Source organism: Orbicella faveolata, unplaced genomic scaffold, assembly GCF_042242905.1.
Source record: "Orbicella faveolata isolate gen_17 unplaced genomic scaffold, um_ofav_v1 contig_3, whole genome shotgun sequence".
Classification (NCBI taxonomy): domain Eukaryota; kingdom Metazoa; phylum Cnidaria; class Anthozoa; order Scleractinia; family Merulinidae; genus Orbicella; species Orbicella faveolata.
In genome coordinates, this window is record NW_028301558.1 from 14,608,986 (window position 1) to 14,629,622 (window position 20,637).

A 20,637-nucleotide genomic window follows, 5' to 3' on the forward strand; every position below is an offset into this window, starting at 1 on the left:
GTAAAACTTCAAACTTCGCACGAAATTTCACACCGCAAAAACAATTTTGGAGAACTTAACTGGTGAAATAAATGCAACTAACACAAAGTGTTCGAAAAAAATCTTTTTTTTAATACATCTTTCTTTGTCTACTATCTGAGTTACTTGCTCGTTGCTAAGATTTTTTACAAATCGTTAGTAGACGGCGCGCAAGCCGATTCAAAAGTCCGTGAGCCAGGCAGCCAAATTTAGGCTGTCGGTATCATTCAGGGTGAATAAGTTTCATGGTGTTTTTTGAAAGGCCCTGCTATTGTAGATTTGGAAAATCCATGATAGCACTGGATCGATAGTAGCTCCTCCGTGCTGACTGCATTTATTTGCACCCCCCTCCCAAGGTATAACACATTTGGCCCATAGTTAATGTTCAATTATATGCAGCTACAAATGCTTATAGAATGCAATAAAATGAAGTGTGGAGACATAATTATACTTTTGAGAGTCTACATAATGTGTTTGAGAATTTTTGTGTAATACGCGGGCTTGCAAATTTTGGTCAGCGGTATGTTAATTTATGCCATGTCTGAGAACTCTGTTGCTTGATGTATCCGCCATTTTGAAAAGGCCAACTTCGTTAAGGTAAGTGCTTAAACTACTAGATATCTATCGGTCACTTAATTATTCCACAAAATATGAACTATGTTTAACGTTCTTCATAAAAACTCTAGTATTTTTTAAAACTTGCTCTCCTTTATGCAAAAAACTCCGCTTCTCGTTTTTTTTCTGATAATTCACGAAAAAAAGCCATTTAACGTAATCTATTGTCTATACAAAATGCTACGCTACGCGTAGTAAAGTATTGTGATTGGTCCAGAAAAATCACGCCACTGTCAAACTTGACTCGAAATTCGCTTCTCGTGGAATGAAAACTTACAGCGAAAGCAGAATTGAATTACGAAATCTGCAAATGTTAAAGAAAATTCTGGAAAAGTCAAGTCAGTTTTGTCATCAGAGCAGCCCTGTGGGCTGAAAAGCCTGGATGTTGTCTTGAATATTGCAGGAGTTGAAAAAATACGCTCGGAAAACTTGCGGTTGCGGTCAACACTGGAGGCCATTCGATTCGAGGTTTGAATGAAAGGAGCGTTATTGACGGTGAAAATGTGTGTCCTCTGTGGTTGGTGATTCTCAAATCAGTTTGATGTAGTGTCGGAGACACCTTATAGCTGGGATACAGTTGGCCGTGAGCTGTAGTGAGCTCTACTTTTCTCGATACTGTGCCCTGAAACGGACTGGAACATTCGCGTCGGAAAACATGGTTAAGCTTATGAGTTTGTTTAAACTGATGATGTTTTGATGTTTAATTCCTGGAATCAAATTATGTCAACAATCATTTTGAGACTGAGAAAAGTTGAATTTTTTTAAATAGATTACTGACATATTTTGTAAAATTCGAGACCAATTTTGTGTTTGGTTCTGTCTCGATCGCCTGCCGACTCAGATTGCTCGAGTATTTTTTCTGAGTCATTTTCTAGAAAAGATACGGCTTTTTCTTTCTTCTTCCAGACTCTCGTACCAGTTCAGTGCCTCGATAAGACCTTTTTGTACCTTATCTTTCCCAGTCACGTAAAATAGTGTCTAAATTCTCAAAACTTTCCGCCATTTTGAAAACAGAGGGAAAAACTTTGAAATATGACGTCAATCATGCGTCTGTCCTCTAATAGATCATAGGTGAGAACCAATCAAAATGCGAGAATAATTAACAATTAGACCCGTAGCCCGCAAGGGCTACGGATAAATAGCCCATAAGGCGAAGCCGTGGCCCTTGAGGGCGAAGGGTCTAATTGTTTTAGTATCACCCTACTAGTCGAACAGAAAAGGCAATAATAAAGTTAGCGAATGCAAGTTGAAGAAATATTTATTTGGGAATAAAACGAAAGAAAGCGTCTCGCTCGATTGCGCCAATTTCGCTACTCGAGGACTATTACTAATAGTCCGAGTCTAGTAGCGTAGCCAATTGAAATGTAGGATTTGCATTAGTCCACTAGTTGGGTGATACTAACTTAGGTTATTCCATAACACGCGACAGAGATCCCGAGCTCATAATCTAACTGTTTAACAGGAACACGATTTTTAACCAATTAGCGCGCGTATTTTCTTAGGACTGTTTTCTAACACTCTCTAAAGTAGTTTCTCGAAAAGTACTGAACAGATTAAAGTGAAAAATATCTCTTTGGAAAGCTCTTTTTCTTCCCCTTTCCATACCAACTGCTATCCGAGAATCCAAGCGCAAGTTTTTTTTTTCATATTTGATTAACTATCAAAACCAAACCTTTAATGTTATTACGTCAATTAACTTGACCAATCAAGTGTCTTTCCTAAAATAGGCTCAATTGAAAAAGATCATCATTGGAAGAGGCCCATGTATGCGGAGGTGCATGTGTTCTCTTAGATCATAGTCTCTTGGTACCGGTTAACCTGAATTACTGAAACGATGCGTTCAGAGTAATGTGACATTTGGTGCTAATAAAAGACACAAAAGTTAAACAATACCCCGAAATATATACAAACTCGGCACTGGAAGGGAAATACCATAAATGTGCATAATTTTATGTATATGCTGCTGTCAGGGGTATGTTTTTCAAGCAGTATAACTGTGGAATAGTGTATAAAAATCAAAATTTTGGTCAACAATGGGGGATCGTAATCATGGCATAGAACGTAATGTCTTAGTAAGTTGATATCTGGTAGCCGGGAAGACTGTTTTCTTTTTCCTGCTGATTACTATTCAAACTTTAGTTCGCATCAATAATTCAACAAACCAATTCGCGCTAACACTGATGACAAATAATTTAAGAGCAGCCTATTTTTTGACACTCCAAATGATAAAACTTTTATTAGAAATCGATACTAAGTGACAGCTACTGACGAAAAAATTTAAGCCAAGGAATATTTCATTTTAAACGGGATTGCTTTAGTCAAGATTAATCTCTGCTTTAAACGCCCACTAAGTCCGCCTGTTTTCCACAGCTGTTAGTCTCTAGGTGAGTGACGATTTTAATTTCACACTACCTGTTACGACAAATCCATGTTTATGATGAGATACAATGCGCTTGAAAGTTTGATACCTTAGCTTCTTCTAGAAGACGGAATTGTCGATCGACATATTTTTGTCGGGATTCTCAGCAAAGGCTTAAGTATTAATTCGGCTTTAATTTTTTTACTTGCGCACCTTAACTTAAGAATAATTAAAGTTCTTTTAATCCCTGCGATGCATATTCAGTAAACACAGAACTGTGAATGGATCGACACATGCGCAAATCAACTTTGTTCAACGAGAGGTGCCAGAGGTACGGGCAAATTGGCGACCGAATGAAAGGACATCACAGATTTAGGTGAGTGTGTAGCAACACATCTCGCTGGCTGATAAATAGCAAATTAAAAGAACAAAAGCCTCGGTTATCTCGTGTGTTGTTAATTAGATCCTCTTTCAGACCTCTTCGAATGTTTTAGAGTGTAGCTACCAATTACAGCCCGCTATTTACCCTAAAACCAAAAACAAACCTCAGTAGCAGGTGTTTCGCTAACCAAGAGAAGAAAATATAAAGTTTTCGACATATACGACTTCCTCTCTCTCAGATAAACCTTAAAATGCGAGGGCGTTGAACTCTGACGAAGTAAATCCGGCGGCCTGATAACGCGTGGTCTAATTTGGACAGATCTGCGGGCCGATATTTCTTGGAATGTGTCTGGCGAAGGAGCGCGAAAACACTGAAAACATCTGCGAACGGTCCTGCTTGGAAGACGTGTAAGTAAACTAACTCTTATCAAAATTGTTATTATTCCTAAGCGAACTTCTCATTCGGTATATTATCGTTCGTTTTCGTCCGTTGTGTTGTGAATAGATTTCAACTCTTTCTCACTGTTTGCTGTAGGAATCAATTTCGAGAGCGAGTCTTGAGCGACGCAATTCAAACGACGGAATAATTACTCAACGGTAAGTATCAGCCGTGTTTCCTGCATCATACCTACCAAGCTGTGCTTCTTTTGTTGAGATCGACATAGTGAAAATTTTCTCAGACGATTGCAAGCAGTTTCCCTAACTGATTATTTAGCGCCGAACGATAAAATCGTTTACTACAACGATCCAATCACGGTGAACAGATTTTGCCGGCAGTTGCTCAAAAATCTAATAATGAAAGAGTATTTTAAATGGTGCTAATCGAAAGTGCTTATTTAGAAAATGATAAGAAGCAATGGGTTCCGTTCTTGTTAACGCCCGTCAATTGAGTTGATGAGAGAAAATCAGTCAATATGTTCCTTCCACACGTTGATATTGAGCTCAGTTTAATGTAACTACAGTTCCAGTTTCGATTACCTGTTTTTTAAAAATAGAGCCAAAACCAGTTATTACTCAGTCAAATCAATATTTGAAGCACATTCAGTACTTGTTGAGACGCCGCCAAGAATCTCGGACATTACAACATTTTTTCACAAATTTAAAATAATTGTTGTTATCTTAGTCTATCTCGTCCAATTAATAACTAACTACGCCTGAGTCGGTTTAAAATACCGTCCTGGCATCATTCCATTAGTCTACCAAGATGAGGAAATTTTGTACTGAGAAGTAATTTGTTTTTCCGGGCAATGGTTGTTTTTATATTACGACGGGCGGAAAATAAATTTCGCTTCCTACGGTGAGACTCGAAGTTCTAATAGCAACATTCTTATCTTCCACGAAAATATCTTCAGTGTTTTTGAATTCATTGTAATTCTTTTCATAACTGGAACAACTGTCTAAGATTTAAGACAGTGGTTTGTTGTTTGCCTAAGGAAACGTGATTTTTGCGTCTCTCGTTTGAAGTCTGGAAGTCTAATATCTTCAACCAATTTGGATGCAAACTCTCAAACAACGAAGCAGGTTGCCAATTAACAGTGGTCGTATTGTGTCATACCATCTACACTGTTTGGAAGATTGCCGTTAGACATAAACATATGATTTATTTGAAGACATCATTATTTGAAACTTCTTTCTAATCACACTTTCCTGTTGTTCATAGTTTGCTGAGTGCAATTTAGTTGTAACAAAATAACGCACTGGGGCAGTTTTACGTGGGAAGAATAGTACTCGGTCTCACACTTGAGTATTAGCAAAAAAAGGTTTCCAAGCCCAAAAATCAGGTTTCCAAACTGTAGTTCACACTCGATATTTGATCAAACAGAACTGAAAACAAATTTGTCAACTTTACTCTTTCAAACAAAATTCAACGATCCACGCTTTTTTGCGTTATTTTTATAGTAGTTTATCTAGCGTCTAATTAGTTTTAGGTTTCCTGAGACCCGAAAGATAATTCTTGTATTCTACAACTGCACAAGACCCTGGTGGTTATTCATACGGGCACAAAAACACTGATTTTAACCTCGGGAAAAGTGTTAATATGAAACTAAACTAAACTCGTCCTGACTGTCGTATTCCGGCATTTGAATCAGCCTTTATCTTAATGATTAGTAGTACATCTTGGCATATTTCTCAACCGTCATTTGAAAACCAACGTAATGAAACAAAACAAAAACAGTGCTTTATGCATACGTTGACGATGTATTGCACACTAGTTTGCTGTCACCAAAACCGTTGGTCTTCCGTGCACAGTATGATGCTCAGATAATTCAGTAAGGTGCGAGTTTCAAGGACATCACCGTACAAAGCATTTCATGGACTGATTGAGACACAATAAGGGAAGTGTTGGGTGTTATTTTCTTCCCCCCAAACAAATTAGTATTTTGCTGTAGGCTGAACTGGTCCGCGTATTCTGATTGGTTCGCTCAGCGGTCTGAATTTTGCAATACGGTCAGCTAAGATGGACCGTGCACAAATTAATTCCCACAAGATGAATAGTTTTTTGGTTAGTAGAAATCTCTCTACCTTCACGTTTGGAGGACAATTTCAGTTGAAAGTCTCACAAAAGCGACTTGAGAAACACTAATGAATGCTTGCCTTTCGCGCGCGCGATTACCGAGAATGGATTGCAGAGAACCAGCAATTTATTAGCAGATTAAAAGAGCCATTACAATAAATCCTTTATCTAACCAGCTTGTTCGGTCCGTATTGGAAAATATTGGACTCGCTCATTTTTTCGCAGATTTATGAACCTCGCCTGCGGCCTGGTCCATAAAAACAAGGACTCGACCATTATTTCTCCAATACGGACCTCAAGCTAGTTCAGTAACATATATTTCTGATTAACATACTGTACATAAGCTTAACTTTGGCACAGTTATGACAACACAGACAATTATACCACAAGCGCCAATAATTATCTATACATTTAAGTCCCGCCCAGATGTAGTTTGAGCGTTTTTTCTAACCCGTTTGACAATCAATTTGGCTCTCCAAAACCTAAAAGGAGTTTCATCGACTACAAATTTGTCAAGTTGTCAAGAGTCATTTCCAGCGACGACTTTAACGAAGGGCGACATTATGACATATTTTGACGTGTAACACACCCTGTTTGCACACTGTTTGTAAAAAAAACGATAATTTCTAGATAGCTCTAAAATCCATTTGTTCCGATAATGGTTTCACCGCCAATGTAACTTGAGTTTCGAAAAATCAACAAAGCTACAATGAATGGTAAAGTCTGCATACGAGCCAAGTTGCCCATCTGGCCAGCGCTTATCCCAGTTTCTATATATGGCATGAACCGACTAGGATTATTTCTATTCCCCCCTTAAAGGGATGCTAGTCCATCGCAGGGTTACCTTCTAGCGTTAAATTCGCCGGTTCTTATTTATACACCTGGGTGGAGAGAGTTAAAGTGTTTTGTCCAAGAACACAACACAATGTCTCCGACCAGGGCTCGAGCCCGGACCGCTCGATCCGGCGACGAGCGAACTAACCACGTAGCCATGCGACTTTAATTTTAGTTTCTTTTTAATCTGCAATGGAAAGTAGACTCAAAAAAAAAACTAAAATTAAAGTTGCACAATTTTCGTCCAGGTCTTTTAATTTCCTTTTCACCCCAGAATCAGAATCAGAAAAAAATATGGCTTTCTCAATTTAAGTTTTCCTCCGATTAACTGTTAAGACTTTAATTTTTCTGGTTATTATTAAAACAGAGTTACATTTACAATCAAAATAATACCATTTATGGTAATCAACTTGGTATTACCGTAAACATGTCGATATATTTTCAAAATGTTGCAGTTTGAATAAAAATTAATTTCAAGGGATAAAGACGATTCTAGAAGGCAGCGTCTTGACTTTCAAATTCCGTGCCTATAACCAAAGGTCTCGAAATACTAATGCTGATTTTCTCGTGTTGAAAAAAAATTAACATAACCCTCTTGGCAATACCTAAAACCTTGGTCACTAAAATGATAATGAAATGCAGATTTTTATCGTGATCGAGGCCTCTTTGAGTTAATTATTTGCTCACACAAAAAGCCACAATTCGTTAATTCAAAGAAACCATTTGAAAAATGGGTGGGCGAACCTTAAATCCAAAAGTGGTTTGAAATGTACCGACCACCTGCGAGGGATAAAACCACTAACTCAGACCAAACAACTTCTCCGTGAGTGAGTGCGTGTTAAAATTTGCATTTCATGAGTTTCAAGTCCCAAATTATTATATATTAGGCACCGGGTACCCGCCGGTAAATTAATCAATGCGACGGGCGTGAACTGAGCAAAGCTGTTTCAATTTGTGGCGACGCGGCAGTTCAATGGCCGAAATATCTTTGATGAGTTGTCCTGAATTTTAGTTTGCTTTGCAGGCCACAGACGATATTTAGCGAGATGCCAAGTGCTACAGGCATTCGGAAAGCACAGTAAGTGATGAAATTGCTTGCGTTTATTATTGTCCTAACTATCGCGTGTTTTCCATTTGCGTGATGAGGGAGTGTTAGTAGCGCGTGGTACTTAAATTTTACACTTTCAGTAATTATAGTTAGTTATGTGTAGGTTTTAGCTGCCACGCTGGAAAAGTAAAGAATAATTACTTTGTCAGATATATGGGAAATTGGAGGCGTAATGATTGTGCTTCCTTCTCCACTGAAAACATGACAGCTTTTCCGAATCCCAACATTTAACTGACATATTAAAATACCTTTGAGTAAACAATTCCTAATCGTATTTTTAGGCGACTGAATGAATAGGACCTCTCGATAGTTGAGATATACAAAGCTAAAAAGTCCGCCTAGTATCAGTGTTATGTTGTTATCACTATCGTGCTTGACTGACTGTTTATTGCCTTTAATCAAGGAGGGAAGTATATTTGTACTGTTCTTCAGCGTGTCCACATCTTTTCAGGATGAGAGTAAGCCAATGACAAACCATACTCACTAATAAGTATATTTTGGGGCAATATCACACGAAATCAAAGTTTCAATTGTAAATAATCTGCAAGTATATTTATCCATGCTTTGTGCTAAACACGATAGATTTTGATAGATTGAATATCGCAGAAATCGTTTCTTAAATTTTCGCTGATATCCTCTGCTTAACAGGAGCTTTGAATTTGCGTGACAGATAATGAATGATTTCAAAATCGCGTAAAACATCAATAGAAAATTGGTTTGTGGGAGATTATGGACGCTTTTCAGACTCAATAATTATTATGCAGCCAAAACCAGGCTGTGGTATGTTTTTTATGCTCACGTTCCAGAGAGATCTCTTCGACGTTGTGTTAGCTATACATGCAAATAATTTTAGCTTTTTTTATATATTGTGACAAGTTCATGGCGGGCATTAATAAAACCCTGCTTTGTTTTCAATTATGATGAAGGTGACTTTGGTAACCGGGCAACAGGAAAATACTGTTTTTCTCAACCGAGGTAAACATTTTGTTTTAAAGGGACGCCGAGAAATACTAATAACTTGTTAAAGGAAAACAACGTTTCTGCGGATCCCAGCCACACTCAAAGGGGACCCCATCAGGCTTCCTGTTGTAGCGCGGTGTGCGAGGTTTGGGGCGGCCAGAACTCCCTTCCAGCTCCCACGAGTTTAAAACATATAATCCTTTTAATTGATGGCTCCATTTCACTAAGCATTTGTCGCTCAATTTATCAGCAAAATATGTTTCACGCATGTCAAGCAGCGATATTAGCGAAAAGCGCAAATACCCTCCCTCAACGTTCAGCTAGTTCTCGAAATAAAATGCTTCATATACCGACAAAAGGCAAATGCAACGGCGTGTTTTGTAGTGTTTCACCCCACTGAGAGCAAAATTAAATTTATGCATGTTTTGTTTTGATTAAGGCCGATTTTAATTGAAAAGTCGCCGGCCAAGAGAAGCTAGCAGAATAATCTGATAATTTGAATATTTCATACTATGTTAGCTCGTAATTCTTGCTTATCACCTGGCCAGGAGCTGATATTTTCCACAACGAAGCGTATAACATAGAGCACAGACCGAAGGCTAGCTAGATGAACCAACAATAGCTAGCCTTTCCAACTTAAAGCTTGCTTTCGATTAACTTGCAATATTCTTGCGGATATTAGCAGAATTCTTTACTTCTTCAGTAACACATTACCGCCGTGTTACTCTTTTAATTAGGCAGATAATGCAAGCACGAAGACGACACCTGGGGAAACATCGATTAAAAAACTATACTTAATATTCTTCATAAGAATTTCACGTCTATATCTCTCGATCGATTCAGCGGGCGTGTGTGAGTTCCAAGTATCCTCAGCTTAATGTTCTAAGACGGCGCTCATTTCTAAATAGAAATACTGATAAAGCATCGCCGTGGCTCACGTTCTCCAGACAACGCAGAATTTTAATTGGTCATTTCACGTTATTGTTTTGCAGAGGAAGATTAAGAAATGTACCAAGATTTGAATGCACTTGCATAGCCATTGTTCGTTTACGTTCTCGTTGCCTTAGTCGTCCTGGCTCGCGTAAATTCCCTATACATTTATTGTTTTCGTGGACGCCTATCTTGATAAGAAAAAAAGCAATTGACCCTGGTGTCCTGCAAAAACAGTGTCATTGCAGCAACAAACATTATGAGAACAAAACTGAAAAACTGCCGGAGAACAAAATTAAAACCTATGCTAATTTTGCTTTGGTTAATTTGTTACTTTACAAGACGCCGACCAACTGAATTGTTCAAATTAGCATTTTAAAATGCTGTGTTTCGCCAAGTTTAACGATAATTCTGGGAGTTGATTCAGGGCCACCTTAAATTTTTAAAGCGACACTGAATCCGCTCCAAAAAGTTGAATATTGACATGCTTATTACAGGTCGATAACGAAAAACATTGGAGTTCACTGGACTCGTTTTTGAGTTTATAAGCCCTTAAAGCTAAAATTAAGGGTGTTTATATCAGCTTATACTGGGCTTACAGAGAACTTATGCTTGTTCTTGATAATGACGACTTTAAAGGCTATAAAACAAACGGCACAATACGGTTAATTACCGATACAGGAGAAGAATAAATAATACTCGACTGTTTGCAGTCCTTTTGTCTTTAATGAGGCAGTTTGCATATTTAAAAAATTACAGCTGTTTACTTAACAGGGAATTTCGAGTTGGATTTTTGCCACTATTATTTTTTTTGAATCAGTGTCGTTTGAGGAGTAACACCGTTTAGATCGTTGATTTCCGGGTGAGGCAAAAAAAAGCAGGATTATCAGTAGATTATGGTTTATTATGATTCCTCAGTATTGTTAACAGGGAAACATCTAAATTTCAAGAGGGTAAAGAAAAGCCCTACAGATAGAGCACCAGGTGAAAATTGTGCAATATTGTTTCACTTGACGTAGTGACTAGTATATGAAAGATCAAATATTTGAACTGCGGAGAAAGAAATGAACACATATATATTAAGCTTTAATTTTACAGTCTTTAACGTCTCAGCTGCTTAAGTTGTGTATATAACTGCGTTGATTATTAATGTATTCATTAATGACTTTTGTTGTGCAGTCTTTCCATTCTTATCAATGCAGCATGTGAACTACTCTTCTTACTTAGGTCCTTGGACTCCATCCCGCGTTTTCTGAGCACAGGAATGCCAGCTCGGACAAACCTGGGCGCCATGGTAGATAAAGGTGACTCGCCAATGATGGACCACCTTATTCCGTGTCCAAGCCCCCAAATGGAAAGACCTCCCTCATCCACTGGGGGACTGAGTTCTATAACTCACTCCAAAGAAGTTTTGACTTCTTCACTGCGTAAATTGACCAATCAGTTATCGGAAATAAAGAGAAACTTTGGTCAAGAGAATCACCACTGCAATCATCGGCACGGACGAATAGCTGAAGACAGGGACAGTTGGAAAAACAGAACCGAGTTTATCTTGATGCTGATTGGTTACACGGTCGGCCTTGGAAATGTGTGGAAGTTCCCTTCATTATGTCATAAGAATGGTGGAGGTAAGAATGCTACAGAATGGACTCACACTACGCCATTAACTGCTACTATACATGAAACTTATTATTAAACGAGCGTGCTGGAGATAACAACTTATATAGCAAGGCCGCTTCGCGTGCTAAAACCTCGCAGCTCGCTTCTGTCGCTTAGGTATTCTGTTTAACAATTCTTCCCTGAAACTCATGAGGTCGACTTATGGCAAGTCTAGGATAGAGAGTTATTCTCCCATAAATTCAATTTTGAGATCTCTTCAGCATCATAAATCCCAAAAAGGCAGCAGTTTCTGCTCACTTGGACGACTCAAACGGCCTTACCACGCACGGAAACTTTATGCGAGGCAGGACTGAGTATCACGTCTAAAAATAAATTGTGAGGGTTAAACTTGAGAATAAGACATATTTGGGGATCAGTCCTCTCTTGCAATTCATGATTCCACATCACACATTGGACCAAGAGCGGACTGCCCGTTTCACCACCCGACCTTTTTCCGCCCAGCTAGAGAATGTTCGATCTCGTGCTCGATCTCGTCCATTCTTGCAAATGCAAAAATTTTAATGAATTGTAGCTCTTTCTGTTAATAAATAAAAACACAATTATAATTTCTTTCGAAAGAACATTAATGAAACTTACATTTTATTTAATTCTTCTACAGCGTCCTTTCTCATTCCTTACGGAATCATGCTGGCACTAGAAGGTATACCATTATATTACATGGAACTGTGCATTGGACAACGCATGCGGAAAGGTTCAATAGGAGTATGGAACGAAATTTCTCCCTACCTTGGTGGGCTAGGACTAGCCTCTGTGGTAGTTTGTTTCTTAGTGTCTCTCTACTACAATGTTATCATTGCGTGGTGCGTGTTCTATTTTTTCAAGTCTTTTCAAAATCCTCTTCCTTGGTCCACTTGTCCACTCGAACCCGTGACTCTCGGTAACGTTACGACGTTTGAGCCTGTACACGAGTGCAAAGTGACGTCAGCTACGACTTATTTCTGGTACCGAACAACTCTGGGAATGTCTTCTAGTATTGAGGACGGTGGCGGTATGAACTGGAAGCTCTGCGCATGCTTAGTTGGGATATGGACCCTGATATGGCTATGTATGATGAAGGGAATACGGATTACAGGAAAGGTAATAATTCCACGTTGTTTCAGTTTTATTCATTGGCAATTTCACTTGTTAGCCTCGTATTAGAATTCCAAACGACTACATTGAGTTAAAGCGTAAAGTAAGCCAAGAAATATTGAGACAACAAACAAGGACTAGCTTCAGTTTTATTGTAAGCATCGTATTAGAATTCAAACCGACTGCATTAAGTTAAAGTAAGCCAAGAAATTTTGAGATCACAAAACAGATGTTAAGTACTAACATCGAATGTGTTTTCTTTTTTTTCGTATCTCCAGCAATTAACCCAGAAGTAACATGAACCTTTTGTTGCAATGGGTGACAATCCAATCCAAAGTTAATACTTCAGAGACATATTTTCATCAATGAAAACTTAACTACAGTGTCCTAGTTTTGATGAAGTATGTAAGAGCACTGAAGCTATAAAAGGAGAGATATAATGGTCTGGATATGCACAAGGCTGTGATTTCAAATTGAACAAAACCTTCCTTCACAAACACTTAGTATCTTTATGTTCGTACTCTAAAGCCTTTGGTGGGCGAGCGAAGGTATTCAGTAGTAATCTTAACGCTGCTTTGATCAACCTCGTTCCCAGGGTCTCTCGTAGGCCAGGAGATGAGAAACCATGGTAACGATGTTGTCCGTGACGGTGAGAAGTTAACTCCACGTATTCTGTTTGCAGATCGTATACATAACTGCCACCTTACCACTCATTTTGCTCATTATATTCTTCTTTCGCGGTGTTCATCTCAAGGGATACCAAGAAGGTCTGGCCTTGCTTTTTATACCTGAGGTAAGTAACCAAGAAACGGCTGTTGACAAGTCTGTCGGAAAAGCAATCCGTATTTCACTAAAAATAAAAACATTGATTAACCCGAATTCAGTCAGACAGTCGATCAGTAGACCACTGAATCAATCAAGTAAACAATCAGACGAGTAAGTGGATATACAATGAGGCAGATACCCAGTTAGTAAATCGCTCAGACTGTCAGTCGCTCAGTCAGTCAGTCAATCAGTCAGTCAGTCTCTGAGTCAGTCCCTAAGTCATTCAGTCAGCCAGTCGGCCAGTCGGCCAGTCGGCCAGTCAGCCAGTCAGTTTTACTTACCGACAGACATATTTTTCTTCTCATTAGTTTGAACGGCTCAAGGATCCACTAGTATGGTTGGATGCCGCTGTACAGATTTTTTACTCACTCGGCGTCGCCTATGGATCGCTGATCGCGTTTTCCAGCTATAACCCGATTAAGAACGATTCGACAAAGGACGCCATTACAGTTTGCCTTATCAACTGCGCAACCTCAATATACGCCAGTGTTGTGGTGTTTTCCTTCATCGGTTTTCAGGTATTTCCACTTCTTGATATATTCAAGTTTTCCTCGCTATCTTTAACAGATAAAATTGACTGGTGTGAATTAACAAAAATTGGGTGGTGTGATTAACTCTCTCGCTTTTTATCCTGTCTTAGTTTCGGACAACCGTTTTACAAGATGCTTTATTTATACACCATTTTTTAGGCGGAAGACAAAATGGAGCGTTGCCTAGAGAAACAAAATAGTCAAGCTTTACGCCTGTTGAATAACACAGGAATAAGCAGCATACCAGTGCCCACTCTGGACGGCTTGGACAACGAACTTTACAACGAGTTCCTTCACAACGCGTCCATACTGTACAATGAGACACTTGTCACCTGTAACAAGACCGAGTTTTTAACGGTAAGAGGAAACCTTCAAGAACATTAAAAAAATTTCGTTGTTTTGTCAACAGAGCGGTTTTCATTTGAGAGTCGAAAAGTAATTGGCTTTACTTCAACTACGCTACACTACTGGCTTAAAAAAACACTCGCGCCACTTTTTCATCCAATCAGAAGTGAAACCAAAACCAGTCGTAACTCGCTCAGGCACGTTTTCCCGCGCTTTATGTCAGCTACATGCAATTACTTCGAGTTTTGATTGGTTCACTGTGCTGTCTGTGTCGTTTGTGACTGACCAGATTAATTACTTTGGTTTTGGTTTTACGACACTCAATTGAAATCCGCTCTAAGTTTGACTGAACATTGATTAAATTATGTGCTTTTCACCAGCGTCAAAAGAAGCGTTTTCCAATACCAAAAACCAAACTAATAACGTAAAAAATTACTTCGTTACATATCTGCCAGTTGACATAAATGCTCACACGGGCCGGAAAATCTGTAAGATGTGGTTCTTTAGTCGCTTCTTCGCGAATTCCTTGATCAGAGTAGATTCACTGTAAACCACGCACAAGCAAATAGCAACTTCAGGATTTGTGTCGTCGCCTCGCGATATCCCTGACCAAAATTGCAGGCTCGCAACTTCATTACCAGTGATTTTTCCCTCCAAATGTTTAGGGAAATGCACTGGAAACGAGTTTTTCAGGCCCAGTCAAATTTGGAGACGGTATTGACTAATATATGGCTATGCAAACTCAATTTGCATTGGTAATTGCTACCCTGGGGAATATGCAAATGACAGCAGTGTTCCACCTCATGACTCCAGCTACACGAGGCCGCGAAAGCGAAAAGACTGGCGACCTACCCTCCCACCTAACTTGTAAGTCGGGCTTGATCTAGCTGTCCCCTTCTATCTTTGCCTGGTCTTGGGCTTGTCCCAGGCAGAGCGATTTCCCATAACTTATCACCATGTCATGCCATGTCGTATCAATACCTAGGGTAGAATATTACACTATTTTTTTTTCATCTTTGAGATACTTTTTTTTTGTTTTACTGAATTCCCTTAGATCCCATCTGGCCAAGGACTCGCCTTCATAATCTTCACAGATGCGATCAACAAGATGCCATTCGCGCCCATATGGGCTGTCATGTTCTTCCTTATGCTCATTACTGTTGGCATTGACACCGAGTTTGGAATGTTGGAGGGTGTTGTTACCCCAGTCATTGATTTAAAACTTCTCCCCAAACTCAAGAAGGAGTATCTTTCAGGTATAGAATAGAACATTTAAGTGTTGTTCGCATAAAGCGAGGTATTTTACTGAAATTTTGTCCAGTTTTAGAGAAATTATTAAAGTAGCCGTTAGTTTGTCATCTTCTTTATATTCTCGTTCGCGCATTCATTTCATCCAGTTTTCCACCTCATAGGCAGCGGAGCAGGGGGACAGGAGGGGGGGGGGGGGGGGCGTTAGCCCACCAAACGAGACTTGGAGGCTCAGCCCCCGCGTCTCGGTGCCGAAAATATCGCTAGCGCAGCATAAAATTGGTACTTGACATTAACTGTGGCATTGGCGACTTCGATTCGGAGCGTACATTTTGTGCCCTATGAAGACTAAAAACCTACTTTAGAAGCACTATGCATGAAGAAGAATCGTCTAAACGACTGCCTCCTCCTGCATTGTCATACTTCTTTTACGAACACATTGAACACTGTAGACATCGAAAAGTCTGTTTGTGTAAACGAGCAAGGCAAAAGGAAAAGGAAAATACGGTATATGCGCTTGATTCAGCGATGACCCCCCCCCCCCGCCCCTGTTTCAAAACGCTCCGCCGCCGCCTCTGCACCTGGCAAAATTGGCGAGACAGGGTATCGATCAAAATACGCACTGAGGTTATTATACTCCAATATCTTTTTTTAAGATTTCATAGACTTTGTTACGCGTTTTCTATTAGGCAATCAAGCGGAATTATGAGGGTGTAAAACTCAAATTCAACTATTCAAGGGCAGGTTTAAGATGACAGCATGATAACTATTAACTAAAAATTAAAAATATAATGGAAGAGGTATCTTTTTTCTCTGGATTTATTTCTGGACTCTTAAACTTCCCACGGAAATTAAAGAAACCAGATTACTATGAAGCTAGGCAGAGAAATAAGAATATGCAATTAATTTAGTTGTGTCATTCCTTAGGTATAATATGTCTCGTGTCTTGCCTGATGGGCTTGCCTTTGGTTCAGTATTCAGGAGAGTACTGGTTTCAGCTTATTGACAGTTACTGTTCTGGGATTCCATTGCTAATTATCGCTTTAGTAGAGTGCATCGCCATTAGCTTCATCTACGGTATTGACAGGTTAGTATAAGATAGTTTAGCCTTCACAACAGGTAGTACAGAAACTGTCCTGATTGTAATGAAGCGTTGAGACGTAAACAGATCTAAAAATTAAGTTTGTGTTACCGAACATTTGGAATTGAAACTACTTTAAGTCGATCCATGATGCCTTTAAAAAAGAATATACATAACTTTATACAGCTTACCAAAGTAAAGGAGACTTCTGACTTGCTTAGAAAGTAACATTGGCATTGAACAAACTGTCTCGGTAGTGCCAAGCAAGAAGTATGAATCGAGTTTCCTCGTTAATTGGAAATGCATTAAGTTTAATTAAGAGTTAATTTGTGGGACATCAAGGCAATAGCTGCAATTATACTTTCGATTCCATGATGTTCTTAACACATTCGTTTACCTGACAAACAGCCCATTTCCGAGTTAGCTAGCTTGTTCCTCTGTTTCAAAACGAAACAGAGGAGCAAGGTAAATAAAAACTCATTTTCATGTGAAAGGTTTCGCGCGAAGATTCGGTTTGACACAGAGGCAATAGGTAACCTGGAAGTGGCCTATTTAGTCAATGGCCGAATTTATTATGACTTAGGACGACTTATCCGTCTGAGACGAATTGCGAATTAGATGTTGGAGACGGGTAATTTGTTTGTCTGAGGCAGATAAATCGGCTATAGGTGTAAATGCGGTGCCAGTTCAGACGAAAAATGTGGCCAAATTCGTCTTCGACTGATTAATGCTGCCAGACGAGTCTGAGGCAGATTCATTTCATGTAGAATATCAGGCAGAAGAATTACCATCCCGAATAATTTGCCCCTAGTATAAATTCGGCCATTGTGTCTTGTTTTTCTTACATCGTACGGTTATAGCTACTTCGCCGCTCTGAGGTTTTACCCACGCAGTTTTTGTCAAAAAAAATACCGGCTGAAGAACAAGGGCTCATTCGAGAAAGCAATTGTTATTTTTTGCAGATTTAGCGATGATATAAAATACATGACGAACAAACCTCCTCGTTTTATTTGGAGATGGTGCTGGAAAGTCATTTCTCCAGTAACCATTTTCGTTGTGCTTTCCATGAGTATCAAAAGTATGTCAGAAAGTACGCCGCAATACACGATTTGGGATGGAAAACAGGTGATAATATTTATTGATGAATTTCTCTTATTATCTTCTTTTGATATTGTTATATTAAAGCAACTATCACTACCAACACCTCTTCCAACTACCAGCAACATCATCATCACACACGACCACCATCATAATAATGATGATGATGATGATGATAACCATTGTCATCGTCTTCTTCATCGTCTTCTTCGTCATCATCATCAAGACAATGTTAATAGATTACATCGTAAATAATTTTAACACTTTTGATCATTTTAGCATGATTAGTGCTTAAGGCCCTTGTGTAAATAATTTTAATAATTTTAATTAGTTTAGCATTTTCTTTTTAGTACTAAAGGCTCTTGTTTAGGGCTGAATACATTTGACACTTAAATAAAGGTCCTTATCTTATCTTCATCCTATCTTAAGGCTGGAACCCGGAAGAATGATTTACTCAATTCAGAGTTTTATCATGAAATTGTCAAGTCTGAAATTGATTTTCAATCCTGAGAAGTAAATAGTAAATTTGTTCTTCTCTAACGACTGACGTCCTTTTGCTTGTTTTGTTTTGTTTTGTTCTGTTTTGTTTTGTTTTTTTTTGCTTTTCTTTTTTTTTTTTTTTAGGGCAAAGGAATAAAGACTCCTTATCCTCCATGGGCTAAGTTTCTAGCGATCTTACTTACTCTTGTGTCGATATTTTTTATTCCCGCGGTGGCTTTCTTGCGTTACTTCCGTATTATTGGTATGGGGACACCGGAACTTCCAAGCGTGGTGCTGGACGGGGAAGCTGACAATTTAGACGCCTCTGAACTGCAGCCTCTTCACAACGGCAGGCCAGTAAAGAACAAGAAAATGCGAAAACTTAGTCTTGCAAGAAGAAAGTTTAGACTCGAAGAGAAACTAGCAGAAAGATCGGAGACGAATAAAAATGGTCCTTTGAACAGAGTCATTACAGCTAACGGACAGACGTATCAACTGGTGAACCAGCACAATGGCGCGGCAAGGTTTATTTGAAACTGTGTACAAGAAAAGTTATGGCGACGATATGTTTTCTAGATGTCACAAAACAGGAATTTGCTCAGCTCTTGAACTGATCAAGATGTTGCGTTGTGCAAGTGCTTGTCGTTTCACCCCTAGGAAAAACTTGTTGACCCTCCATTGTATCTTCAACGGATATCAAATGTTGTTTGAAGCTAGTGACAGAGTTATAATCATCTCGTGTACATCGACGAAGAATTCTATACGTCAAAGCGGTTTTACTCGTCGAAGCAGCAGAAAGCTAAGAAAGCGGATTAAGGCTTTGCTAAACCCCAGGTTCTACCTTGCTAAGTCATAAGCACTTAGTAACGATATGGCGGGTTCCATTCATGACTAATCCGAACGACACTGAATAATAGACATGTTTTTTTACAAGGATTTATCGGGGAAGGAAAATATCGTAGTTTTAATGAAATAATTTTTGTAAGAATAAGTAAAATTCCCCAACATTTGTATAGATAATGGCCTTGAGCTCGAGGCTTCTAGGTCAATCCACTTGTATTGAGATCAATTAATGAAGGAACCAATGACATTTGATAGACGTAATTTGCATATAAACAAGAGCGACGAATCGCCATTACAGTGGAACCTGTATATAAAGAAGTCTCGGTATAACGAATTGATTGGTTAGGTTGTTTCTAGACCGGTTTTCACTTGAGTATGGAAAGTAACTTGCAGCTGCTTGGGTTTTGCATTTCTACGCTATATGATTGGTTAAAAAAATACTCCCACTACTATTTCATCCAATCAGAAGTGAAACCCAAACCAACCGTGACTCGCTTACACGCGGTTTCCCGCGCTTCGTGTCCGCTACACGTATTTACTGCGAATTTTGATTGGTTCATTGGATTGTCTGTTCCCTTTGGAATTGACCAGGGTGGATACTTTAGTCTTCTTTTCATACTCAATTGAAAACCACTCTAAAGGAAATCATTCACCATTTATAACTTACAATAATTATGCGAATATTCCCGGAATTTCTAGTGTCACAGTCTTCCAAAGTTCATTTTAGAGTTTTCTCAGACAGAGAGAGGGAGTAACTGAAAACTTAGACAACCATTTTTAAGGGTCCAATTTTGATTCATTCCCAGTCGTTTCTCGTCCCGTTCACTTTTTTTTCCTAGACTCCCTACGAACTCCCCGTTTCTATTCGTATGCTCTCCTCATAGGAGTCAACTGGGAACAAGCGATCATGATATTAACTGAGTATTTTGATATTTAATCATAAATATTTACTATAGCTCCGTGTATGGAGCATTTGATACTTTGTATTTGGCTTGGTGTGCTCCTGTTTTGATAAAGACCCCACAAAACAAAGTAAAAATTTGCATTATTGCTTTTTACGAATTTGTATTTCAATGTTCTTGGGTTGTGAGTGTCATGTCTTGGATCTCCCCGCTTGTGTGAAGTCTATGGCGTTGAAGTGAGAAGTTAGAAGTTAATCACTGCAACTGGACGTGTACAAAAAGTAATAATTGCATGCACAAGTATTTATTTGAATTTTTGCTGAGAGCATGGACGCATTTTTTAGCTTTGTAAAGCAAGAGTTAGTTATACATAGAAATGAGAAAGTTCATCTCATCGTAAATTTAACTTAACTTCAATTCGAATGTTCCTTCTTCGGATATGAAGTATAGATCAGTTTTGATCAGAAGATAAAATCTAAATATGCTTGAAATACTCGCCATCAGCGCATCTTTGTAACTGATTTTACTCGTTTGAACACAAACGCAGGCGTTTCAAGGGAACGAGTAAATAAACGAAGAATTTTCGATAAATTAGTTGTACTGCATTAATCCCTTTATGTTTCGCCCAGTTAAATTCTGTTCGACCTCGGGGCCGCTATTCTGAAGATAACGGACAGAACTGAAAAGTATAGCGGCTTTGTCCTTTCCACCTAGAAACCTCGCCATATTTGTATCACCTCGCATTGTGTTCAAGATGGCAGCTCGATCTTTGATCGCGGAATGGAGAGGCTATTAATGGTGAAAACTGAAGGAA

General features: G+C 38.9%; 1 protein-coding gene across 2 annotated transcripts; it reads left to right on the forward strand.

The window, feature by feature from the left end:
- The first annotated feature begins 3,142 nt into the window (after positions 1-3,142).
- On the forward strand, positions 3,143-20,414 carry LOC110048091 (sodium-dependent neutral amino acid transporter B(0)AT3-like). Of its 2 annotated transcripts, XM_089298147.1 has the most exons (13): positions 3,143-3,368; positions 3,613-3,781; positions 3,909-3,970; positions 7,747-7,800; positions 10,948-11,348; positions 11,999-12,477; positions 13,154-13,264; positions 13,605-13,814; positions 13,986-14,183; positions 15,226-15,427; positions 16,347-16,506; positions 17,463-17,625; positions 18,223-20,414. In XM_089298147.1, exons 4-13 carry the CDS (start codon positions 7,769-7,771, stop codon positions 18,610-18,612), a joined length of 2,346 nt encoding a protein of 781 aa, XP_089154273.1. In that variant the 5' UTR covers positions 3,143-3,368; positions 3,613-3,781; positions 3,909-3,970; positions 7,747-7,768; the 3' UTR covers positions 18,613-20,414. The 2 variants fall into 2 exon arrangements, with proteins under 2 accessions (XP_089154273.1, XP_089154274.1); XM_089298148.1 differs by lacking the exons at positions 3,143-3,368; positions 3,613-3,781; positions 3,909-3,970; positions 7,747-7,800 and adding an exon at positions 8,144-8,288.
- The last annotated feature ends 223 nt before the right edge of the window (positions 20,415-20,637 follow it).

Excerpts from the sequence above, each read along its gene's own strand:
- LOC110048091 (XM_089298147.1), top strand. The coding sequence starts at position 7,769 with ATGCCAAGTGCTACAGGCATTCGGAAAGCACA. Across the intron at positions 11,349-11,998 it reads ATGTCATAAGAATGGTGGAG|CGTCCTTTCTCATTCCTTAC; the intron begins GTAAGAATGCTA and ends ATTCTTCTACAG. Across the intron at positions 14,184-15,225 it reads ACAAGACCGAGTTTTTAACG|ATCCCATCTGGCCAAGGACT; the intron begins GTAAGAGGAAAC and ends GAATTCCCTTAG.